This window comes from Solenopsis invicta, chromosome 8 (genome assembly GCF_016802725.1).
Source record: "Solenopsis invicta isolate M01_SB chromosome 8, UNIL_Sinv_3.0, whole genome shotgun sequence".
Taxonomy (NCBI): Eukaryota; Metazoa; Arthropoda; class Insecta; order Hymenoptera; family Formicidae; genus Solenopsis; species Solenopsis invicta.
The window spans coordinates 6,258,377-6,277,679 of record NC_052671.1 but is presented as its reverse complement, the minus strand read 5'-3'; the positions used below and the strand labels follow the sequence as shown (position 1 = coordinate 6,277,679).

Here is a 19,303-nt window from a genome sequence, read left to right as displayed (position 1 = left end):
TCGTTCGTTCATGAATATAAACAATACTTTTTACTTAACTCTTACTTTTATTTATTTATGTTAACCCAAATTAAATAATCAGCTACTATCAGTATCAAGGAAGCAACGTTCCTTTAACTTTGGGTTGAAGTTTAAATGATATTGATCGGCTTAGCAACAGCTGTTACGATTAACAAAGTCGGGACGAAAGTGGCTTTAAGTGAATTCGAGTATTCGTAAAGCACACCACGCCTCGTGGAAAATACTCTTCGACAACGACTAATAATAGAATTCGCAAAAGATTACTGTTACTTAACATCTTGATTGTGTAAAGTATAAAGAAATGCAGCAATTTTCATCCTCTCTTTCGTGTTCTCAACTTTAAACGACCGTCGGAATTTCTCACAAACGGCTTTCATATTGAAACTTTGTTCAGCTCTTAGATGGACTGTGGTAAGAACTGAATTTTCCGAACGTTTGATATTCAACACTTGTCCCGCTCGCGGAAAGAAATAATCGATTTTCCATAATCCGTTCTCTATTACGTTCTCGCACAGTTAATGAAACGCCGAGAAAGGAAACGCCCTGCAATTCTTCGATTTGATGAGACTTCGATTGAAAGTTCACGCGATTCGAATCCAATGCGAACCGCGACATGCCCTTTTCCGTTCGATATAGCGCAAGAATTTTATCGTCCAGAGGTCCCTAGAGAGTCTATATGGATGAGCTGCAGTGAGTTCTCGAGTGAATCACAAACTAAAACAGAGTAAAGTAATTGTATATGTCTGAGATATAAATCCCTTTCCCTATTTCTCTCTCAAGGCATATTTAAAAAATTATTTAAGATTTAAAATTAAAAATATAATAAAAATAATTTTTATTGCAATAAAAACCGACAATGACATATTTATATTAATTTTACGATTACCAAGTGAGAGCTCCATAAATAAATACAAGAACTATAATAATTATTTTATTATAATTATAGTTTTAAAGATTCTATATCGGTATAAATAAAAATAATTGACATTGTATCATATTTGCGTAGTGATATCTTTATTTATTGCATTTTAATATAATTTTTAATTTAAACGTTATATGAAAAATTTTTTAATGTCAGCCGCTCTTGGAAACTTGTATCTATGAAATTAGTAAAAGAATCGAAAGGTTAAATGGTAGATCTTAATTATGTAAATATTAAGACGCTTGATATTCTGGGTCACATTCGTTGCAATTGTCATTTTAGTGTGTGATATATCTATACTAAGTATCTATAGCAAAGGATTAAATGACCAAAAAAGATCCGTGGAAAAACGCGCGTGAAACGGGAGTCCAAGTGAATCAGAAAAGAAACTGAGAAGTTCAACTCTATCCAAGATAGCTAGCCAGCTATCCAGTATCCCACAGTTGCGTGTGCAAGCGGTCCCTAGGCCAAGTGCTACGGTCACTTTCTTCTTTGCGGTTTCACGCGACGTGCTAGTCTCAAGACAGAATCCTATCGTATGTGCATCACGATGCTCTCGTTTCTCTCAAAAAAAAATTGCGATAGAAAGTGAATCCCGCACTACACATACACACAAACATAAGTGGTCCCCAAAAAAATCTCGTGTTATGTCGCAGTATCAGTTTTTATCAATCTTTAAACTTTGACCGTGTTATTTATTTTCATTTGTCTATTGATTTTGTGACGTGTGCAACAAGCAACAAAATTTTAACTGCAGTTTTATTTGAACGATCAAAAAAATAAAATTGTGACGAGTGAAGTTGAAAAAAAGGATTCGTATAAAAATTTGCCGTAACAATTTTACGTTTTGAGACTCGAGTATGTTAACGTAGAAAATACATTGGTACTTTTCTAATTGAACGCACTGTCGTGTTTGTGTTAATTAACTAAGTTGCTTGCGCCTTTCTACGATGATGTTTCTACCTAGTGTTAATGGAAGGTAACTTCAGTAGATCACGAGAGACCCGCATTAACCACGATGAGAGTGGTTAGAAGACGATCAAACTTGTGTTATGCATTTCCGTTTCTGAACATGTGCTTTAATTGTTGTAATAGATAATTAATTACTTTTAATCGATTGAAATTTCTACAACACGATGCATTAAAAAATGTTGCGCTAACAATTGTTATCCGGAAAATTCAATTGCTCTTACTTCAAATTTGGCGTATTACACTTAATATTGCAGGAATAATATCGCAAGAATGCAATATTATGAAATATAATACAATATGTGGGTAATGTAATATAATAAATTCCTGTGCAATGCAGTAGAGATAATATAATTATAAATAAATGAGTATTCGAGCGCACGCGCGCGCGCGCGCGCGCGCGCGTGTGTGTGTGTGTGTGTGTAAGAAAAGTCATGAAAAAGAAGGAAAGAGTTTTGTTTCAAAGTCAATGGAAGTCTTTAACATTTAAATAGCTTTTCATGACTATTCATGTACTCATTTACGGTATGTGTTTTAATAATAGAAGTTGTACGTTAAAAAAAAACTTGTTAAATAAATTAACTTGAACAAAAGTAGAGTGAAATAACTGCGCACAAAAAATTTTATGAAATGTATATCTTCACACACACATTTCTGTACCTCCATTTAAATTATACCTTCTCGACCGTACCACGCTCGAATGAATTCCAGATCCAATCAGTTGAGTTTTAATTCGCATTAATTCGCCAATTGACGCATGTCTGCTGTAAGAAAAATTTCTTTCCGTTTTTATATTAAATGTAGAGCGCCGTTCCGCTTGGTATATTCAGCCTTGACACGATGTCGCAAGAGTAAGCCTCGGGGAAATAGCGAACTGAACTCCGAGAAACGTACTTCCGCATAAGGAAAACGATAACCTTGTGGATAAGAAATGATAACGAAGGAAATATCTTCAAAGGATGTCTTGGAAGCATCTATACGCGAACTTCCGACATGAGGCACTCCCGATAAAATACTCGGGATCTCTCTCGCCACTTAGAATTCCGCACTCTGTCACTTTAGAGAATTATTTAGCACTTTGTGAATCTAAAAGATACACCTCGACGCATTAAAGTGAATCGTTGAAGAATGTTCCAGCGATTTAAAATGGCGGAGATAAAGTCGCCGTGGAATCTTATCTTTCTAGGCTCTTTACGAGCGAATTGTATAACGTTTAAATACCATTTTATTATTTTCTACACTTGAGTACACGGAAAGAACGGTCTTGCTCAAACATGATACGCAACGCTGTAAATAGTTTCGACGTTCTAGCAATTAGTTTAAGCGTTCTCCATTATTATTTTGGTGGTCTAACAAAATTATTTTTAGATCTGTATCTGTATAGTTAAATTTTTAGGTATTTCAGCGAAGTCATTCTTTCTGTGTATTATATCCAAATTTAAATGTAATGAGATGATGCTCTAACGATTTAGAAATATTTATAATGAAATCTGCATAAATGTAAAAGATCAAATGTTATAAAAGCTATGGTTTAATATCTTTAAAAAATCTATAAAATCTATAAAATTTTGCAAAATTCGAGATAAATATTTTGGCGGGTGTTTTTAGTTTATATTTATTAAATTGAATTAAATTCATGATGAAATTTACGTCTGTCCAATTGACAATCGCGCATGATAGTTATAATAAATAATTCAGTGCTCGTCTCGCGTATTTAATGAAAACCTTGTCAAATCCAGCACATGGTTATTGACATCTAATTTCTTTAAATGCGTGTATAACATGCTTAATTCCTCAAAACTCATTGTAATTTTCATTAATGGTAACAATGCGTTACATTCATCATGTTCAGAATCATAATAATTATTTTATAATTCTGTAACATGTAACACATCAATCAGCATAATTTATTAATTTTGTAACTTTACAATATAATCGCATTACGATAATATTATTCATTTTAAAGTTAACGCTAATTGATAATTAAAATTAATCACTTAACGAACCGTTAAATTTTATTAAATTGTTTTAATGATAATAATAATAAATTTAAAACAATGAGGTATAAAATGTCTTTTACAAATCAAGTGATAAATTATTAATTAAGATAAATATAATTATTTGAGATAAATATTTCTTCTTTTTAATGTAAATTTTTTGCATAACAAACTGCCAAAATCTGCTACATAAGTTTAAATTCGCGGTTTATTTTCGACACTTGTAACTTATCCGCGTGACTATTGTTACACCACGATCGTATTCCCGAGGACCAGCGACGTCATTGTGTCTGACTGAAGTACATCCTACTCCCACTACGTACATAGTTATATCGCCAGGAACAGGTGGCACACAGCGGCGATCGGTTCGCAGGTATACTAATACTTCTTCGCCAGTCGGCGCGCAAACGAGAAAGTGAAGACCGGCACCGGCGTCCAGGCCGATGCAGAATCTCGTGCGAGATTAACAATCGCCCGCTCTCGATCCGGTCCAGCGAGTGCCGAAACTTAACATCCGGTGTGGGGTTCCGTGCAATCGTGAGGAGGTGCCAAAACTTTCCTAGCGCTTCAACTTTTTCCGTTATCGGTAAACGGAGCTGGCCTTATTCGAACTTATTCGGAATCATCGATTACCTCAAGGATCGATTCTTTTATCGACTTACGTGCAAGGAACAACAGGAATCGTTATCGGTAACGTCAACTTGTATTTCACCACTGTTCTCGTTGTGTCAGCTGTTCATTTGGAAATTTGTGAGTTATCTGGATTAATTTATCTAATGTTGTATCGCGTGCGTTAACGATACGAAATGTCTTTTACAGCATGTGTGACAAGTAAGTGAGGGAGTCTCATATGACTATAAAATGCTCGGCAAAAAAGAATTATAAATCGATAATTCAGTGATCTGATACTCCATTTAAGTTTGTCAATAGTTAATTTTTAACAAAAGAACGATAATTTGGTTTTTTATGTAAAATCATCGTTTAGGTAAAGTCTAAGAGCTTTTTGAAAAAAAAGAGAAAATTTCTACGTCGTTTTTACCTAATCTTGACCCCAATTTTAATGAATTAGGCTCGGCGTAATTAGTCATGGTGGTGGACCTTGTTCATAGTAAGTATCTAGGTTACGTGAAATTGCATAATCATTGTTTTCGTCAGCGACGTTCAGAGACACGAGTCGCCATGGATCAAGGTTTTAATGCTTCTTATTTAAATACGGATAAAAAAGAAGACTTATACGGATAAAAAGCATCTATACGGTGACTCACTTAAGCTGTCCTGGCCATAAATACAGAGTCATTCAGATTTATTTCAACTATCTCCAGTATAATCAGTTGTACAATTTTTCTTCGTTAAGTTTGCAATTTCGACTCGACGACGCTGAATAACCGAGAAGTACAAGAAAATATTTATTTTAACGCGCACTTTTCCAGTTGAGCAACGGAAAGAGAGACAAAGTAAAAATATTGTGCTGGGAATGAGCAGTTATTTTTCTTTCGTTAAAGTCTTCATGAAACTGGTAATTTGAAAAATTATTATATACAATTGTCATACGTATATATTTTGAAAAAAATCTTGCATTCCGTTTTAATTTCGATAAAAATACCCGAAAACAAGCGATTGTTATACGTCTTAATTTATGGCATAAATTATTTTATTTAATTTTCCTACACGCGGATTAATGCAAATCTTTTTAAAACGTGAGAGTACCTACGCATTTTTATATTACACAATTTCATTTTATAAATGCCGCGATATAGGACGGTGAGCCACGACCCGTGAAGTCTTACGGAGACAAGTACGTCAACTTCGTCGTCAGTCGGATGTTAACCATCGACTGTTCAACGCTGCGGAACTTCTTCCGGCCCGGTCGCGTAGGATATTCCCGTCGCGTTTCACTACGTGCAAAAGTCCCTTTCCTTTCTCTGCGCAGTGCTACCTGAGTACAGGTGCAACGATACAGTCTATTATTAACCGGAAGTCATGACTGATTTTAATTAATTCTGTCGCGGCTTACACACAGAATAAATGCTCCGTGCATAGAAATGTGTGTTGTAATACTTATGCGCGCATAATAAAACACCTTTTTCTTTTAGTTTACAATATATATATCTATATCGTATTCTGAAACCTTGATAAAGCACAGTTCGTATTACCGTTGCATCGCGGATATTTCATTTTTAATATCGTACATCAAAACAGAGCTCGCTTCAATAAAGAGGAATGCTCGAGGTATTTGTCCTCTCTCTTGATATTCTATGACAAATATGTTTATTGTACTTAAACAAATATTATTTCTCCTCTCTCAAGAATATTTCCATGATTGCACAAATCGTTTTTAATAGAGGCAATGCCTGTAGCTATATAATTACCGTTTTTCTAGATTGACGACATAATTTCATGGATAATCGACACACTTTAATAATTCATGCATATTCAAATGACATTAATCGATAGCGTAACTTGATTGCGCAATTTGAATGTTCTTCGTGCTCGTACAAAAAAAAAAAAAAAAAAATTAGATTGACTCGGTTGAATATTAATTGTTCGTCGTTTCAAATCGTCGAGGTAATTACAATCCTCTCCAATTTTCGCGAGTATATGCAGCACAATTTCCGATTTAGAAGAGCCATCAAATTTACGAGTAATTAGAGTAACAAGATAAGCTGATCACAATTGGAACATGTTTCTGTAACGCCGTCAATAATCGATCATCTTTCGCTCGTAAAGACGCAGACGAGGAAATAAAGCTACACTAGAGTAAAGGATTGTATCATAATGCAAACAAATTGCAGCCGCAAATAAAAAGCGCCATAAAACTCGCAAAAAAAACTTTGAATTATCTGCTATAATCAACGCGATAATAAAGATCTTGTGCTGTTGTCAAAAGATTTGCTCTGTTCTGTTAAATCAATTTCACAAAATACTTCTATGAAATTATTAATAAAAAAAAAAAAATCAATGACGCGGTATAACTTATATAAATCGATAAGGCGGTATAACTTATGTATATAAATAAAAAGAAAAAAACTGGAAGAAAAAAGTAATAGGTAGTCATCCGAGTCCGATGCATTGAAAACGGTGTGTAGAGTTATCCGTGATTACTCGTGATAATCTTACGTAACGTCGGCGTGCTCAGACGAATACAATGGGACGACGCGACGATACGCCGTTTGCATTCGGACTTCAAGGATTCACGTTCGTTAAGACGGGCAGTCGGCCGAAAGGACACGTCCGTTTTCAGTACATTCACGGATGTTGAGGTGGAAAAAACCGCGTACGATGTATGTACGTAGATGTGTGTAGACGTGTCGCGACACAAAAGATCGTGATGTTCGCGACAGATTTTCGGAACCTAAAAAGATGCATGCGACAGCAGATTCGTATCTCATTTTTATTCTGTGTTTTACGTTATAATGCAGGATTCTCCGAAAGAGATTTTTATACGCGCTTTTTTTACTTCTGCACGTTGCCAGGATGTTTCTTTTAACATCAATTAAGTACTTTGTCAGTGTATGCACAGTGAGGCGAAGTGAAGAGATAATTATACAACTCGAGTCTTATGTTTAGTCAGCATGTGTAGTGAGTAATAAAATTGTACGTAAATTTTTATTCGCTATTGATTAAAAAGATTAATTGCGTAGGCAATATCTTTTTACGAACGATACGCATACTGAAGCAGTGTGAGGTAAGCAAATTAGCTATAATAATCTTCATTTTCGTATCAAATAAGTTTTGCACAATGTTCCTTCTCTCTCTTTCTAATCAACAAAATAATTGAAAAAATGCTAGTGAAATGTTGGCATGCTTTTTCAAAGTTTAAATCTCGTTTGAGTATTGAGAAACAGTTAAAAATATTTTACTTAAAATATTTTATCAACTTTTCCATATAAAATTTTAAAATTTTTAAATTTTTACGTTATTATTATATTCAGAAAAAAGCGATAAGAATTTGTTTTCATAAAACTGGAATTAAAAGTATTGTGTAAGATAGCTAGAAAATAAGAAATAATGTAAATATATAGGGAACATAAGCATAGTTTCCGTTTTACTTTTGCATTTAAATAAGGTACGCCAACAAAAAATTTACGAATATATAAACTGCAGGAACTATACATAGTAAATGAAAGCGAGGTGAAGAATTAAATTCTCCAAGTCAAGTAATAAGAACATTACTTCTTGTAAAAACGTAAATTTAGATTTTATTTTATAATATAATAAAAATCTTTTACATAGAAATATATTTGTGTGCAATTCAACATAATGTTTTACTGAAAATTAAACAATCTTTTTTTCTCTTAAAATATCTAAAGAAAACTTGAAAATTATAAGATAAATATTAGAAGGACGTATCTGACGAAGCAAAATATTGATTTTACAATTAATATTACTACTAATATTCCCACTAATATTTCAATATACAATGGCCAACATTTGTTATATTTTTATTTTTAAGCATTACAAAACTTTTTTTTGAAGTACATTTTAGTATTTAATTATACATTCTTTCTTTCTCAATTTTTTTAAACTTTAGCGCGTTATCATATGAATATATGATTGAGAATATATTTTATTGTCATTTAACATTTTATTAGTTTGTGCATATTTTTTGAGTTTTGCAAAATTAAAGAACAGCACAGGATTTTGCTAATGTAGATTCTCAAGCGTGTTGATGTCTCCAAAAACTTAATGCAGCCTCTTTTTCAAAGTTTTTCTATCGAAATAAGTTGATAATAGTTTTACTGCTAATCTACAGTTTACATTACACGTATTAAATCTTTTGTATTGCAATATGCGAAAGGGTTACATGTACGGACATACATTTGCATATATTGTACAATATTTTCTTTTTATTTTAAATACATATATGATTTTATAACAAAGCATCGTGTTTTTTTAAACAAAACCGATTTTTTAAATTCTATTTTTATGAAGGAAAGGGAGGTCACATTATCCCCTGTTTTTCCTCGATCCATTATATAGTCACAACATTTTTATAAATAATATCCTAAGTAATAAATATTTCATAACTGAAAATCGATTGAATAATATATTGATAAATGTAGTCGTTAAATTTTTAATTTAAAATATATTGATTATTAATTAAGTTATTGTACCAAATGTAAATGGGAGAACATAATGCAATCTTTTCCTCTAATATTATTCTCGAGCATCCGGTGTAAACAACTTACTTCAATGAAAATACGAAATAGGAGATACGCCTAACATAGTTATAACATCGTAATAATTAAGTCTTTAATTAGCATCCGTTATGCACCCACGTGCAGTCAAATACGATAAATCACAGTAAATGTCATGCAAAGAAAATGATAACAAGAGATACGATATGTCACGCTGCGCGATAATAAAGTAATAATCGTTTAAATATAGAGTAAGAAATTTGATTTATCCAAGTGTGACAAATCTCATCTTAAAAGGCTGTTTAAATAATTACATAGATACGTGACGCTCTTTTTTTTTTATGAAACAAGGAAATTCGTTGTCCGTTGAGAAACTCGAAAGATGTTCTCGTAAACGTAAGACTCATCATTGTGCTATTATGCCTTTTTTTTCCCTCGGCGTTTTAATACACAGAAATTTTTCCGGGTTCGTCCAACTCGTTGATTTCTACGCAGATAATTTTCCACGGTGCGTTGTTAATGTGACAATTCACCACGCGACTCATAAGATAAGAGATGAATATGCATCGATGTGTCTAAGTTAATGAATGTTGTGGCTCACCTAAGCTACTTACAGCAATTAATAGGATATTAGAACCACGCCACTTTATGCTACCTCCCAACTCGTGCCAGCATAGTTCAAAAGTTTGATTAGTGTTAAATTAATGTTACAGCGATAGCATTCTTGCTTCGTAATAATTAATTATTCGTTGTTCAAAGAATGTCACAAGGGTCTATGTATTTATAATACGTTGAACATTTCAGTATATACGAAGTCTATATACAAAGTATACGAAAGCAATATTAATTAATTAATAGGATACATCCGGTAGCTAATAATAAGTTTCTCCTTAACAAAAACTTAATTTGATGCAATTACTAATCATACAGTATTTTATAATTAATTTTAACATTAACTCAGCCTTGTTAATTAAGGTTCGAATAAAAATTCCATTTAAGAATTACGAGGCGTTTCATTAAGTAACATTAACTGAAGAATGCAGAATCGTTGTACATTTGCAGTGAAAGTTCAAGTGTATAATTCGCTCGCGAGTCCCCTTGATTTTCAAAACTTTCGAATTAAGTTATGCAACTTTTTAATTACGCTTCTAAGCTTAATGCATTTACCGCGGTAAAAGTAGTAACTTCAAAATTTCCCTCGAGAATCCGTATATACTATATATATATATGTATAACTGGGAGAAAGTGCTCCTCTGATACAGCCGGTACAATGCAAGATACGTCAATTACGTGTTCTACCCGTCATGGAAACCTGTCATAACGTATGATTTTATTATGATTGCGTTTCCTATGATTTAAACCTGTTACCACGCAATTGCGCGATTTTAATTGCAGAGAGGGCAGTCGCTACGACTCCCACTCGGCACAGTCGACGCAGGATCGTAGGAAGCTGCTGAAGCGAACGAGGAGTCTCGCAGTGATATCGGAAGACGATTCTCGGCAGGATCGAGAAGCGGCGCACTTTCGGCTAGGTCAGTCGACCTTCGATTTGCCCAGGAGGCACCAATTGATACCGAGGGCCAAGCTGATCGATCGGAATTCTCTCAAGGATAGGTAAGCCCTCTCATCAAGACAAAGACTCGATCACAGACCGCGCACGCTCTTGACCTCATTAATTTTTAATCGATAAGCTATAACCATCATGTGGGAAATAAAAGGGTAAAAAAAGTTTGGAAGGTTATTCTCTCTCTCTCTCTCTCTCTCTCTCTCTCTCTCTCTCTCTCTCTCTAATAGCTGCTTTTAACAAAAGATTAATATTAGATAATGCATTAATCAATTGATTTGGGGACTGTTACTTTCGAGATAATCAAATAATCTGAGATCATTTTGATGAAGAAAGATCCTAGCACATTTCTTAATAATAATCTCAACGAGATAGCATCGGACAGTTACAGATTAACCATCAAGTCTAGTTATAGCAGTTGAGTTTCCCCGCAATGCGCGACGAATTTGATCTCTTCGCTGTAGACTTGCATTAGTCGCTTACGGCGATCGGCAGATTATTGCAAACAGCGAGCATAATCGAAACTCGATCGGTTAGCGACCATCTTCAACAAAATGCTAGAACAACTTACACGTTCCTCTCAAAGCGACACAAGAACTTCACGAAGAAACTTTACTGAAATACGATTCCTGCAAGCTGATATCTCCTATTGCGGAGTCAAATCGAATAGTTATTCGCAGTGAGACAACAACTGTTTGACTTTTTGCTTTCGTCATCTATTTACGGTCTATTGAAAGCAATCTAATTCGATGCACATTGGCGAAAAAAAAAAAAAAAAATGAAACCCGTTGTATTCCAGGCATATTCGTTGCGAAACGATATCGAAGAGATTCTATACATTAACCAAGCGTTCTTTTAACTGCAGTTAATGTACCGGTTCGATCAATCGCTGAGGTAACGATTTAACAGAATGAGGCAATCCAATCTAACAGAATTATTTTTTCCATTTAATGAAAAAAATAAAAATAAAAATAAAAAAGTCCATTCTTCTCGTTCTTCCACTTAATAATTTTATCAAGTAATATTACCATTCAGAACGCGGACCCAATAAATTCGAGTGGATTATTAAAGTCATTGAAGTTACAGATGTCCTTTTCACTCGCGATTTATATTACTTACATTTTAACAAGCACTTTCAAGTTTTACGCAGTTTTATTTTACGAGAGCAATCGATCAAGAGATGGTGCACTTTGTTCCAGGCTCTACAAGAGTCAACAGCATCTTTCGGACTCTTACGACAGATTCAACGAGATAAAATCTTATCATTCACGGTCGTCGTGCGGTCTCCACTCGATTCCATCGGGTCTAGCGTCTCTTCCAGATCCGTTGCCTTACACTCGAAGAAATCGCGCCGATCCTGATCGACTGAATATTCTCAACTGGCCAGATCCTCCGAGGCGATACCGCAGCGTGCAAAATTTGGACACCGTAAGCGGATTGGTCGACATCGTCGAAGATAATTGGCCCATTGAAGGCAATCGGAGCATCGACTGCATTTATACGCAGGTGATACACGTTTTTCATCGATAAAAAATTATAAAATTGCTAATTTATTTCGTGCAAAAGATTTTTATTCAAGAAATTTTTATTATCGAGGGGATTAATAAATTGATCAATCAATCAAAACTTTGTTGTTCACAAATAACAAACCTTAACATTTAATTAGATTAGTTTATAACAAGCTACAACACATATTGATACTTTACAATATGATAATGATAATGTATTGTATATAAACTGCTACATAATGAAATTTAAATTACTGCTACATAATGAAATATTTGATTTTTTATTTGTTAATTTATTAATTAAAGTTTATTCGATGCAGTGATGTATCATCTTTGAGATCAGCCATGCTGGGAATGTTCAATATGGTGGCAAGATTAAGAAGTTTGTTGCCAACATTAATTAATGATAGAGATCATTACGTCCCGGCTACAAGTTTCCTAGTATCGTCATTATCTTGAACAGTTGCCTAATTAAATTTGAACTCAGGTATACCAGGAAGATTAATTTTCTACAAATTTATATGTAGTTGCAAAATAATATCTTTCTGTGAGCAAAACTAAAATAAAGATCGAGTTATATTATTTGTGAACTCTTCCTAAACTTAGTTAAATAACAAAAACTACTTTTATAACCGAGAGAACAATGAATTGAATTAGAAGTTGTCTCTTTCAAATGTCACTGCATTTATTATAAAAATATTTTCTTGTAATAAAAGGATCATTACTCTTGTAAGAGTAAATTAGTTACCCAGAAAATTGGTAGAATGACAAAATTTTCTATTAAAGAGAATGTATAAAAAGCACGCGCTTAGATGTGCTTTCCCGTTCAGGTGAAGCGCAAGCGTAAGGAGCACAGGAGTTTAGACAGCATCCTCTTCGAAGACGACGCGGAATTGGAATATTTCGATGTACTGAATTTACTGCCACTCTCCAACATACGGCTGAAATACAACGAGACCGATACGAGAGACGGTAATTTTGCGCGTAAGAAGGTACACGGTTTGCGAGATTTACGAGTACTCGAGTACAACGAGCCGAGTGGCGCGAGTGAGGTTTCGCCGACGAGAAGCAGCAACGCTACGGACGAGGAGAAATGTAAGGAGCATACGACGAACGAGGATAATCCCGCTTCTCAAGCCGACGACGAGCCTGGGAAAGAAGTTCACGAGGATCTCGATTCATCCAAGGGGACGGACTCGAGTAGGCGAAAGCATCGAGAAACCGACGAGAATTTCGGGGTAGATTCGGATATTATCACGGCGAATAAGTTTACGGAACAGCACGCCCCTTCTTCGTCCAAGTCCGACCAGAGGGGAGTCGATGTCGAAAATTTTGTAACCTCCTGCGAAGAGGTAGACTACAAGATCGAGGAAGTGGACGGCTACAAGTCGATCTGGATCACGGATAACCAGGACCGGAGCGAGATGTCGCGAAGACCGCAGATTCTCAAAGTCGTCGACAATGACGTTACCAGAAGACGCCATCGGCGCTCTATCGTGGAGATCGACGCTATCGTCAAGGACGTGCCAAAAGATAAGAGATCGCAGGACATTTCGGAGGAAGCGAACGAGCGCATCGACGCCTTCGTAATTAAATCGATCAATAATGTTGACGGGAAGAACGACGTCCATGGAAGAAAAGCGAAAGTTAGTATGAGATACGATAGAATATTCGTACTCGATAAGATAAGAAAGAAAACTTTAATTAATCATTATCTCAATCATCTTTTTTTTATTCTATTAATTGACACCAAAATTTTTTAAAGACTGCAAGAACGTAACGTCGAGGAAACATCAAGAGAGAAATTGCATTTTCCCTAAAACATATCAAAAAGCGAAATCTTCTTTAGAGAAGTGTTAAGCAGAGATTCAGAATTCCCTGCATGCACTGTATGCAGACTGGAATATTGAGTAGCTCTGCGATGTCACCTTGTGACTTTAATACCTATTTTCGTAACGGTTTTTTATTCGATTAAATACTCATTACCATTGAGTGATTTATAATGTCACCAATTTGTAAAGTTGCACTTCAATTTCGCAATCTCATCTTCCTCCTCCCCCCCCCTCTCCCTCATATTTTCATTTAATAAAAACTGGCATCTCGACGTTGGAAATGAAGCAGAAACGTATTAAATCAATTGAGAAATTAATTTTGCAGGAAGCTGCGACACCGGAAAATGCAGAAAATGGGGCGAAGGTAGAGGACACGAGAAACTTCTTCGAGCGGAAAAGTACCGAGAAGGAGGAAGCACGAAATAAGCAAAACGAGGGTAGATTCGAGAGGATCGTAAAGGAGACGTCTAACATCCTCGGCAAAGCGTGCAACGTCGTAAAGGGCAGCCTGGGTTTCGAGGCGAGGTCGGAGAGTTCCGATCTCGGCCTTGGTTCCGAGTCCGGTAGCGATTCTCGCAGAAGATCGGTGGACGATGGTATCGAGGACGACCGGCCGTCGAGAAACGTCGCGAGCTCCAACAATTCCGCTACGCTGAGGACGGGCGACAGCAAAAAATCGCACACTAATCTCACCAGGTCTAGAAGCTGCATGGACTCGATAGAGTGTCAAGACGACGGCCAAGAGTTCGATCACGTGCGCTACAAGATCGTCAAGTCGCACATGTTCAGCAAGAACATGATGTTCAGCACCGCTCGAGGCGATGTCACATACGAGGGACTGATGCAGTATTTGAGCGAGTACTCGTTCCAAGAATTGCTGATGGACAACAACGTTGTCATCATTGAGCCGGTTCGCGCCGAGCCAGTGGAAAGAAAATCGTCGCCGTTATCCAGAGCGGAACCCACGTGCAAGATCGCTGGCACGATCCAGAAGAAAACGGAGAATCGCGAGAGAAAGGGCGAACGATCCGAGAGCACCGCTAAAAGCTCCAGGCAGTCGTCCATCAGAAAGCACTTTTTTTATCAACCTATACGGGTGAACCGTGAGCTGATTGACGAAGAGCTACCAGATCCGGATACCGTGAGAAACGTGAGACGCATGTTCGAGAACACTCTCGAGAAAAAGAAAAGCATATCCGATGCCGAGTTTTCCAGGGACGACAAAACTAGGAGAAGTGTCAGCATGAAGGATCTGACTAGCCTCGACGACAGTCGGTACGACGAAATGTCCGACAAGACACGCGAAGAATCCAGGTAGCGTAATATATGTCGCCGGAATGACAACGAAACTTTTATTATTCACGACGCGGATGCGAGTGTTTTTGACCATGTAGGCATACCTTATACCGACTGCTTTTAGTACGTTGAGGCGAATGAATTTAGATGCAGGGTGACGGTACTCTAGATAAATCAGCCCGAAATAACGTTTAAGTGTTTAATGGAATGGCAAATAGTGACAAAGTTTACGTTGGAACGTCTGCGTATTGTTTTGTAATTTGCTTATTCGCGACTAAGATAATAATATTGTCGAAATTTCATTATAAAATTACAAGCGAGAGTTCTAATCGAAAAAAAGTAAGTTAATATCAAAAGTAATGTATTAACTAATGTAGCCAAAACTTAAAAAAAAATCGTCCATTCGTTCATCGATCGTTTGTGAAACTGCCATAATCAATGTATTATGTTCAGATCCAGATGTTCCAGCAGAGCGAAAGATCTCACGAGACTCTTCGAGACCAAGTCTGCGTCATCGACTATTTCCGTCGCCAAGGAGGAACTCGGAACCCCGCGATGTGAGTCGAAAACGAGAATTCTTGCACAAAGTTTCGAAGCTAGAAGCGGAAACACATCACCAAGTGGCTCCAATTGCTCTAAGAACAAGGTCAGTCGTTATCATCATCATCACCACCATCACCATCATCATCAAAATTGGGATTCCGGCAGTGTAAGTTCCGGCGTGTCCAGCGATTATCCTGACACCGATCCCGGGAGTGGTGCTCATTGTACATCGTCCGATGACGAGGACGTGAATTGCAATGATGACGATGCAGATGCGAATGGCCCGGGGCATTATGTATCCCAAGACGTGTTAAGGAAGATCCGTGAGTGCGGCACTTCCGTAACTTATTACGGCGGGAAAGTGGTCAATATGCACAACGGGCCGTTGGTATCGCCGTTGATCGGCAACGGCTTCAAACGAATGGACAAATCGAACGATTACGTAAAATTCAAATTGGTAAAGAGCAACTCCTGCGACAGTAGACTGGAGTTGACTGGCAGACTCGTCGAGGGACAACCATCGCGTCATAATCGTGATAGATGTGCCGATCTTAGACAATGCACTATCGCAGAGACACCAAGCATCGAGATCACTACGATCGACAACAGACAAAAGGATGAGGCTCAGAGGAACGAAGATATCGAGCAAATTGAGCAGGTGAAAAGGGAGCCGCCAGTGGTGATTGGTCTGGAGCCAAAGAAAGAAGAACCCAAGGAATCAAGGAAGACCTTTAAAGCCGACTTTAAGCTGGGCGATCTAGACGACTCGAGATCCAATTATCCGAGTAGATTCATACCGAGCGCGTTGACGAGATGGGAGGTGAACTCGAGCTGGAAGGTCGGCAATGATTTCGGTAAGATGGAGTTCGAAGAGTTCGAGGTACTCGAGGATAGTCTCAATGAGATTGACGAGCGAAACCAATATAGGCAAACATCATGAACGGGGAGTCTTTTGTGTATTTATTTCTTCGATGTGATTGAAACGGACGAGATTAGGAGATAACGTGATTATTATATTTCTAATAAAGTTGTTGTAAAAATATTCTTTGACGTTACTGAAAACGATTTATCTTACTTTTTTTTTCGTGAAAAAGAAAATAATATTCAATTCGAGTAAAGATAAATTTCAATTGCAATCAAATAAATGTTGCTAGAAATAAAACTAGAATTTGTAAAAGATGTTCCTAGCAGCAAATAATGAAAATCTCGCGAGATATGTTGATAGTCAAAGTAACTTATTGAGTACCTTATTAAGTGCTATCGATGAATTAGTTTATTATTTCAGGTGGATATGTCCACACGAGTCATATTAGAGCAGGTGATAAATGTTTATACATACTACAATATAATACCTATTAAAGATTCAATGTACTATTGTATACAATGCACAAAGCACGAATGATCGATGTAATTTGAGTGTACTAAATGTGTAATAAATAATCATATGTAATAATGTCATTTAATTAATGTTCATCACTCTTACTCTTTAAAAAAAATTTATAACTATTATTAAGTGCTATTTTTGTAGATAGCTTTGTAATTAATTTGAGATCACCCAATATTTTACTTTACGTTAATGATACGTCTGCGAGCAAGATTTTTGTATTATGCTAAACATTTTATCTGCAGTCTATGTACAAACCGTTATGTCGAGCCAAGAACAAGATAAGCATCGAGTCACGAAAACTAGAACAAACATCACATATTTCGAAACGCAAGAGTTAAATAGTATATTAAAGGCTCAGACGACGCGATGTTATTTCCGACAGTATATGTGTCTTGGAACGGTGGTGTACAAGATGATGTATATTACATGATTTTATTGGTTTTTCTATAAATTTAACTAGACTTCAAAGAACGTTTTGGCAAGCCACGACTCATTAAATCGTCTGGAATGTCTTAATGAAGACTTATGATGACTTGCATTAAATCATGTTACCGCAATTGCAAGCGTAAAATTAGCAATACAATAATAGACTACTCTGTTTTACTATTATTAAAAACTAGTTGCTCCGCGTTATTGCTGCGGCTCGGTCTGGTTAAATGGAAAAATAAGAAAAAAGAAAGCACGGTACAATTTTTATACAAAAACACGCGCGTATTCGAATGCAACGTTGTATCAAAATTTCAAAGCATTCGTTAAAGACTCTTTCGGAGATTTAAGATTTTGAACAAACAAACATTTACATTTTTATTTATACAGATAGATAGATAAGAAAAACTTGATCGTAATAAGAATAACAAGAAGCTTCCAAGAATACATAAATTCTAATTTGTATGCAAACAAGCATAATTTTTATCATACGCGCAAAATGTCATTTAGCGGTAATTATTTAAGCGCTGCAATAATGTCCCAGTTTTCTCGCCAGAAGCAGTGCAATTATCGATTCATTTTGGGGGGTGGGTGGCACAGTCGTAAATGCGAAGATCGTAAAAGCTTTTGATGTGAATCCCAGCATTGAACGTTGCATTAGTCGCAGATCAAGCAGTGCTGTAAAATGTATACTGCAAGCCTTATACAGTATAACGAATACTGTGTCAAGCGGTCTTGGCGTAGACGCTCTTGTTGGACTTTGAGCAAAGAGTATTACAGAACTTCTCCGCATCCGTGCGAAGGAGAGCTCGCTTTCTATTAGTGTCCTTTATTCGCGAAATTGAAAAACTCACAGTTGCTTCGCAGTACTTTCATCGCTTTACGTGTCCCCTTCGTTTTAACTTTTTGTTTGAGAGCGAGAGACGCGATGATTTAATGTTCTAGTTCAGATAATGCGATAAGGACTATTTGCATATCTCATATCGTATGCCTGTACAATTAATATGCCAGCGCACTTCGAAACGTGCTAATGATGCCAGAAGCATGAATATTTTCGCATGCAAACCCCTGCAGGTACGTTAAAATGCAATCAAAGCGTAATTAATTACAAGGCTCTATCTCATATCGAAAATTAAATAATTAATAGTCTAGTAAAGATACCGAATACGTAAATCGATTTCTTTTCACAAGTTCGCGAAAGGTATATCTTCAAAAAGAGACCTATTGCACTTATATACAAATTTAGAGCCTACGAGCTTTGTTGCTCCTGAGTCACGTTAAACCTACCACTAATTAAGATAAAAACTAAGGAATATAATATTTTTACAATATTATGTCCTATTATGTAGTGCTTGTTATACATACTCGTTTCGAATGGACGATATATAACTAGAATAAATGAAGTAACTCACCAATACTCTCGGCCTCCACTTTTTCCGTTGACGTAACTCTCTCAGCTTTTTTCGTTTCTTTTTCCGTTGCTTTAGGCTCTTTCAGTTGCTTCATCAGAAGCGGATTTAACTTTGGCGAGTAGGAACTGGCCGATACGGAGACGCCTCTTTGAGAGATGTGCCACCATCGTCTGCACCATGTTTCCTGAAACGCGCAATAGCAATTTTCGTTGTTATGTTTACACGATATATTTCCATTTAAACAGGTATGTACGAGCTCGGAGATATGATTGACGTATTATCAAAGTT

General features: G+C 36.3%; 2 protein-coding genes across 3 annotated transcripts in view; one reads left to right on the top strand and one right to left on the bottom strand.

The window, feature by feature from the left end:
• Nucleotides 1–17,253, top strand: part of LOC120358430 — a 30,163-nt gene extending 12,910 nt beyond the window's left edge. For both annotated transcript variants that reach the window (XM_039452716.1, XM_039452717.1), the window contains 5 exons: nucleotides 10,443–10,661; nucleotides 11,811–12,117; nucleotides 12,950–13,765; nucleotides 14,277–15,265; nucleotides 15,701–17,253. In XM_039452716.1, the coding sequence (XP_039308650.1) occupies nucleotides 10,443–10,661; nucleotides 11,811–12,117; nucleotides 12,950–13,765; nucleotides 14,277–15,265; nucleotides 15,701–16,730 (3,361 nt within the window). In that variant the 3' untranslated portion in view covers nucleotides 16,731–17,253. The remainder of the gene's footprint in view (nucleotides 1–10,442; nucleotides 10,662–11,810; nucleotides 12,118–12,949; nucleotides 13,766–14,276; nucleotides 15,266–15,700) is intronic.
• LOC105196804 (calcium uniporter protein, mitochondrial) overlaps nucleotides 1–19,303 on the bottom strand; it is a 63,736-nt gene that overhangs the window by 22,042 nt on the left and 22,391 nt on the right. The window contains exon 2 of the mRNA XM_011162926.3: nucleotides 19,016–19,199. Coding sequence (XP_011161228.1) covers nucleotides 19,016–19,199 — 184 coding nt within the window. The remainder of the gene's footprint in view (nucleotides 1–19,015; nucleotides 19,200–19,303) is intronic.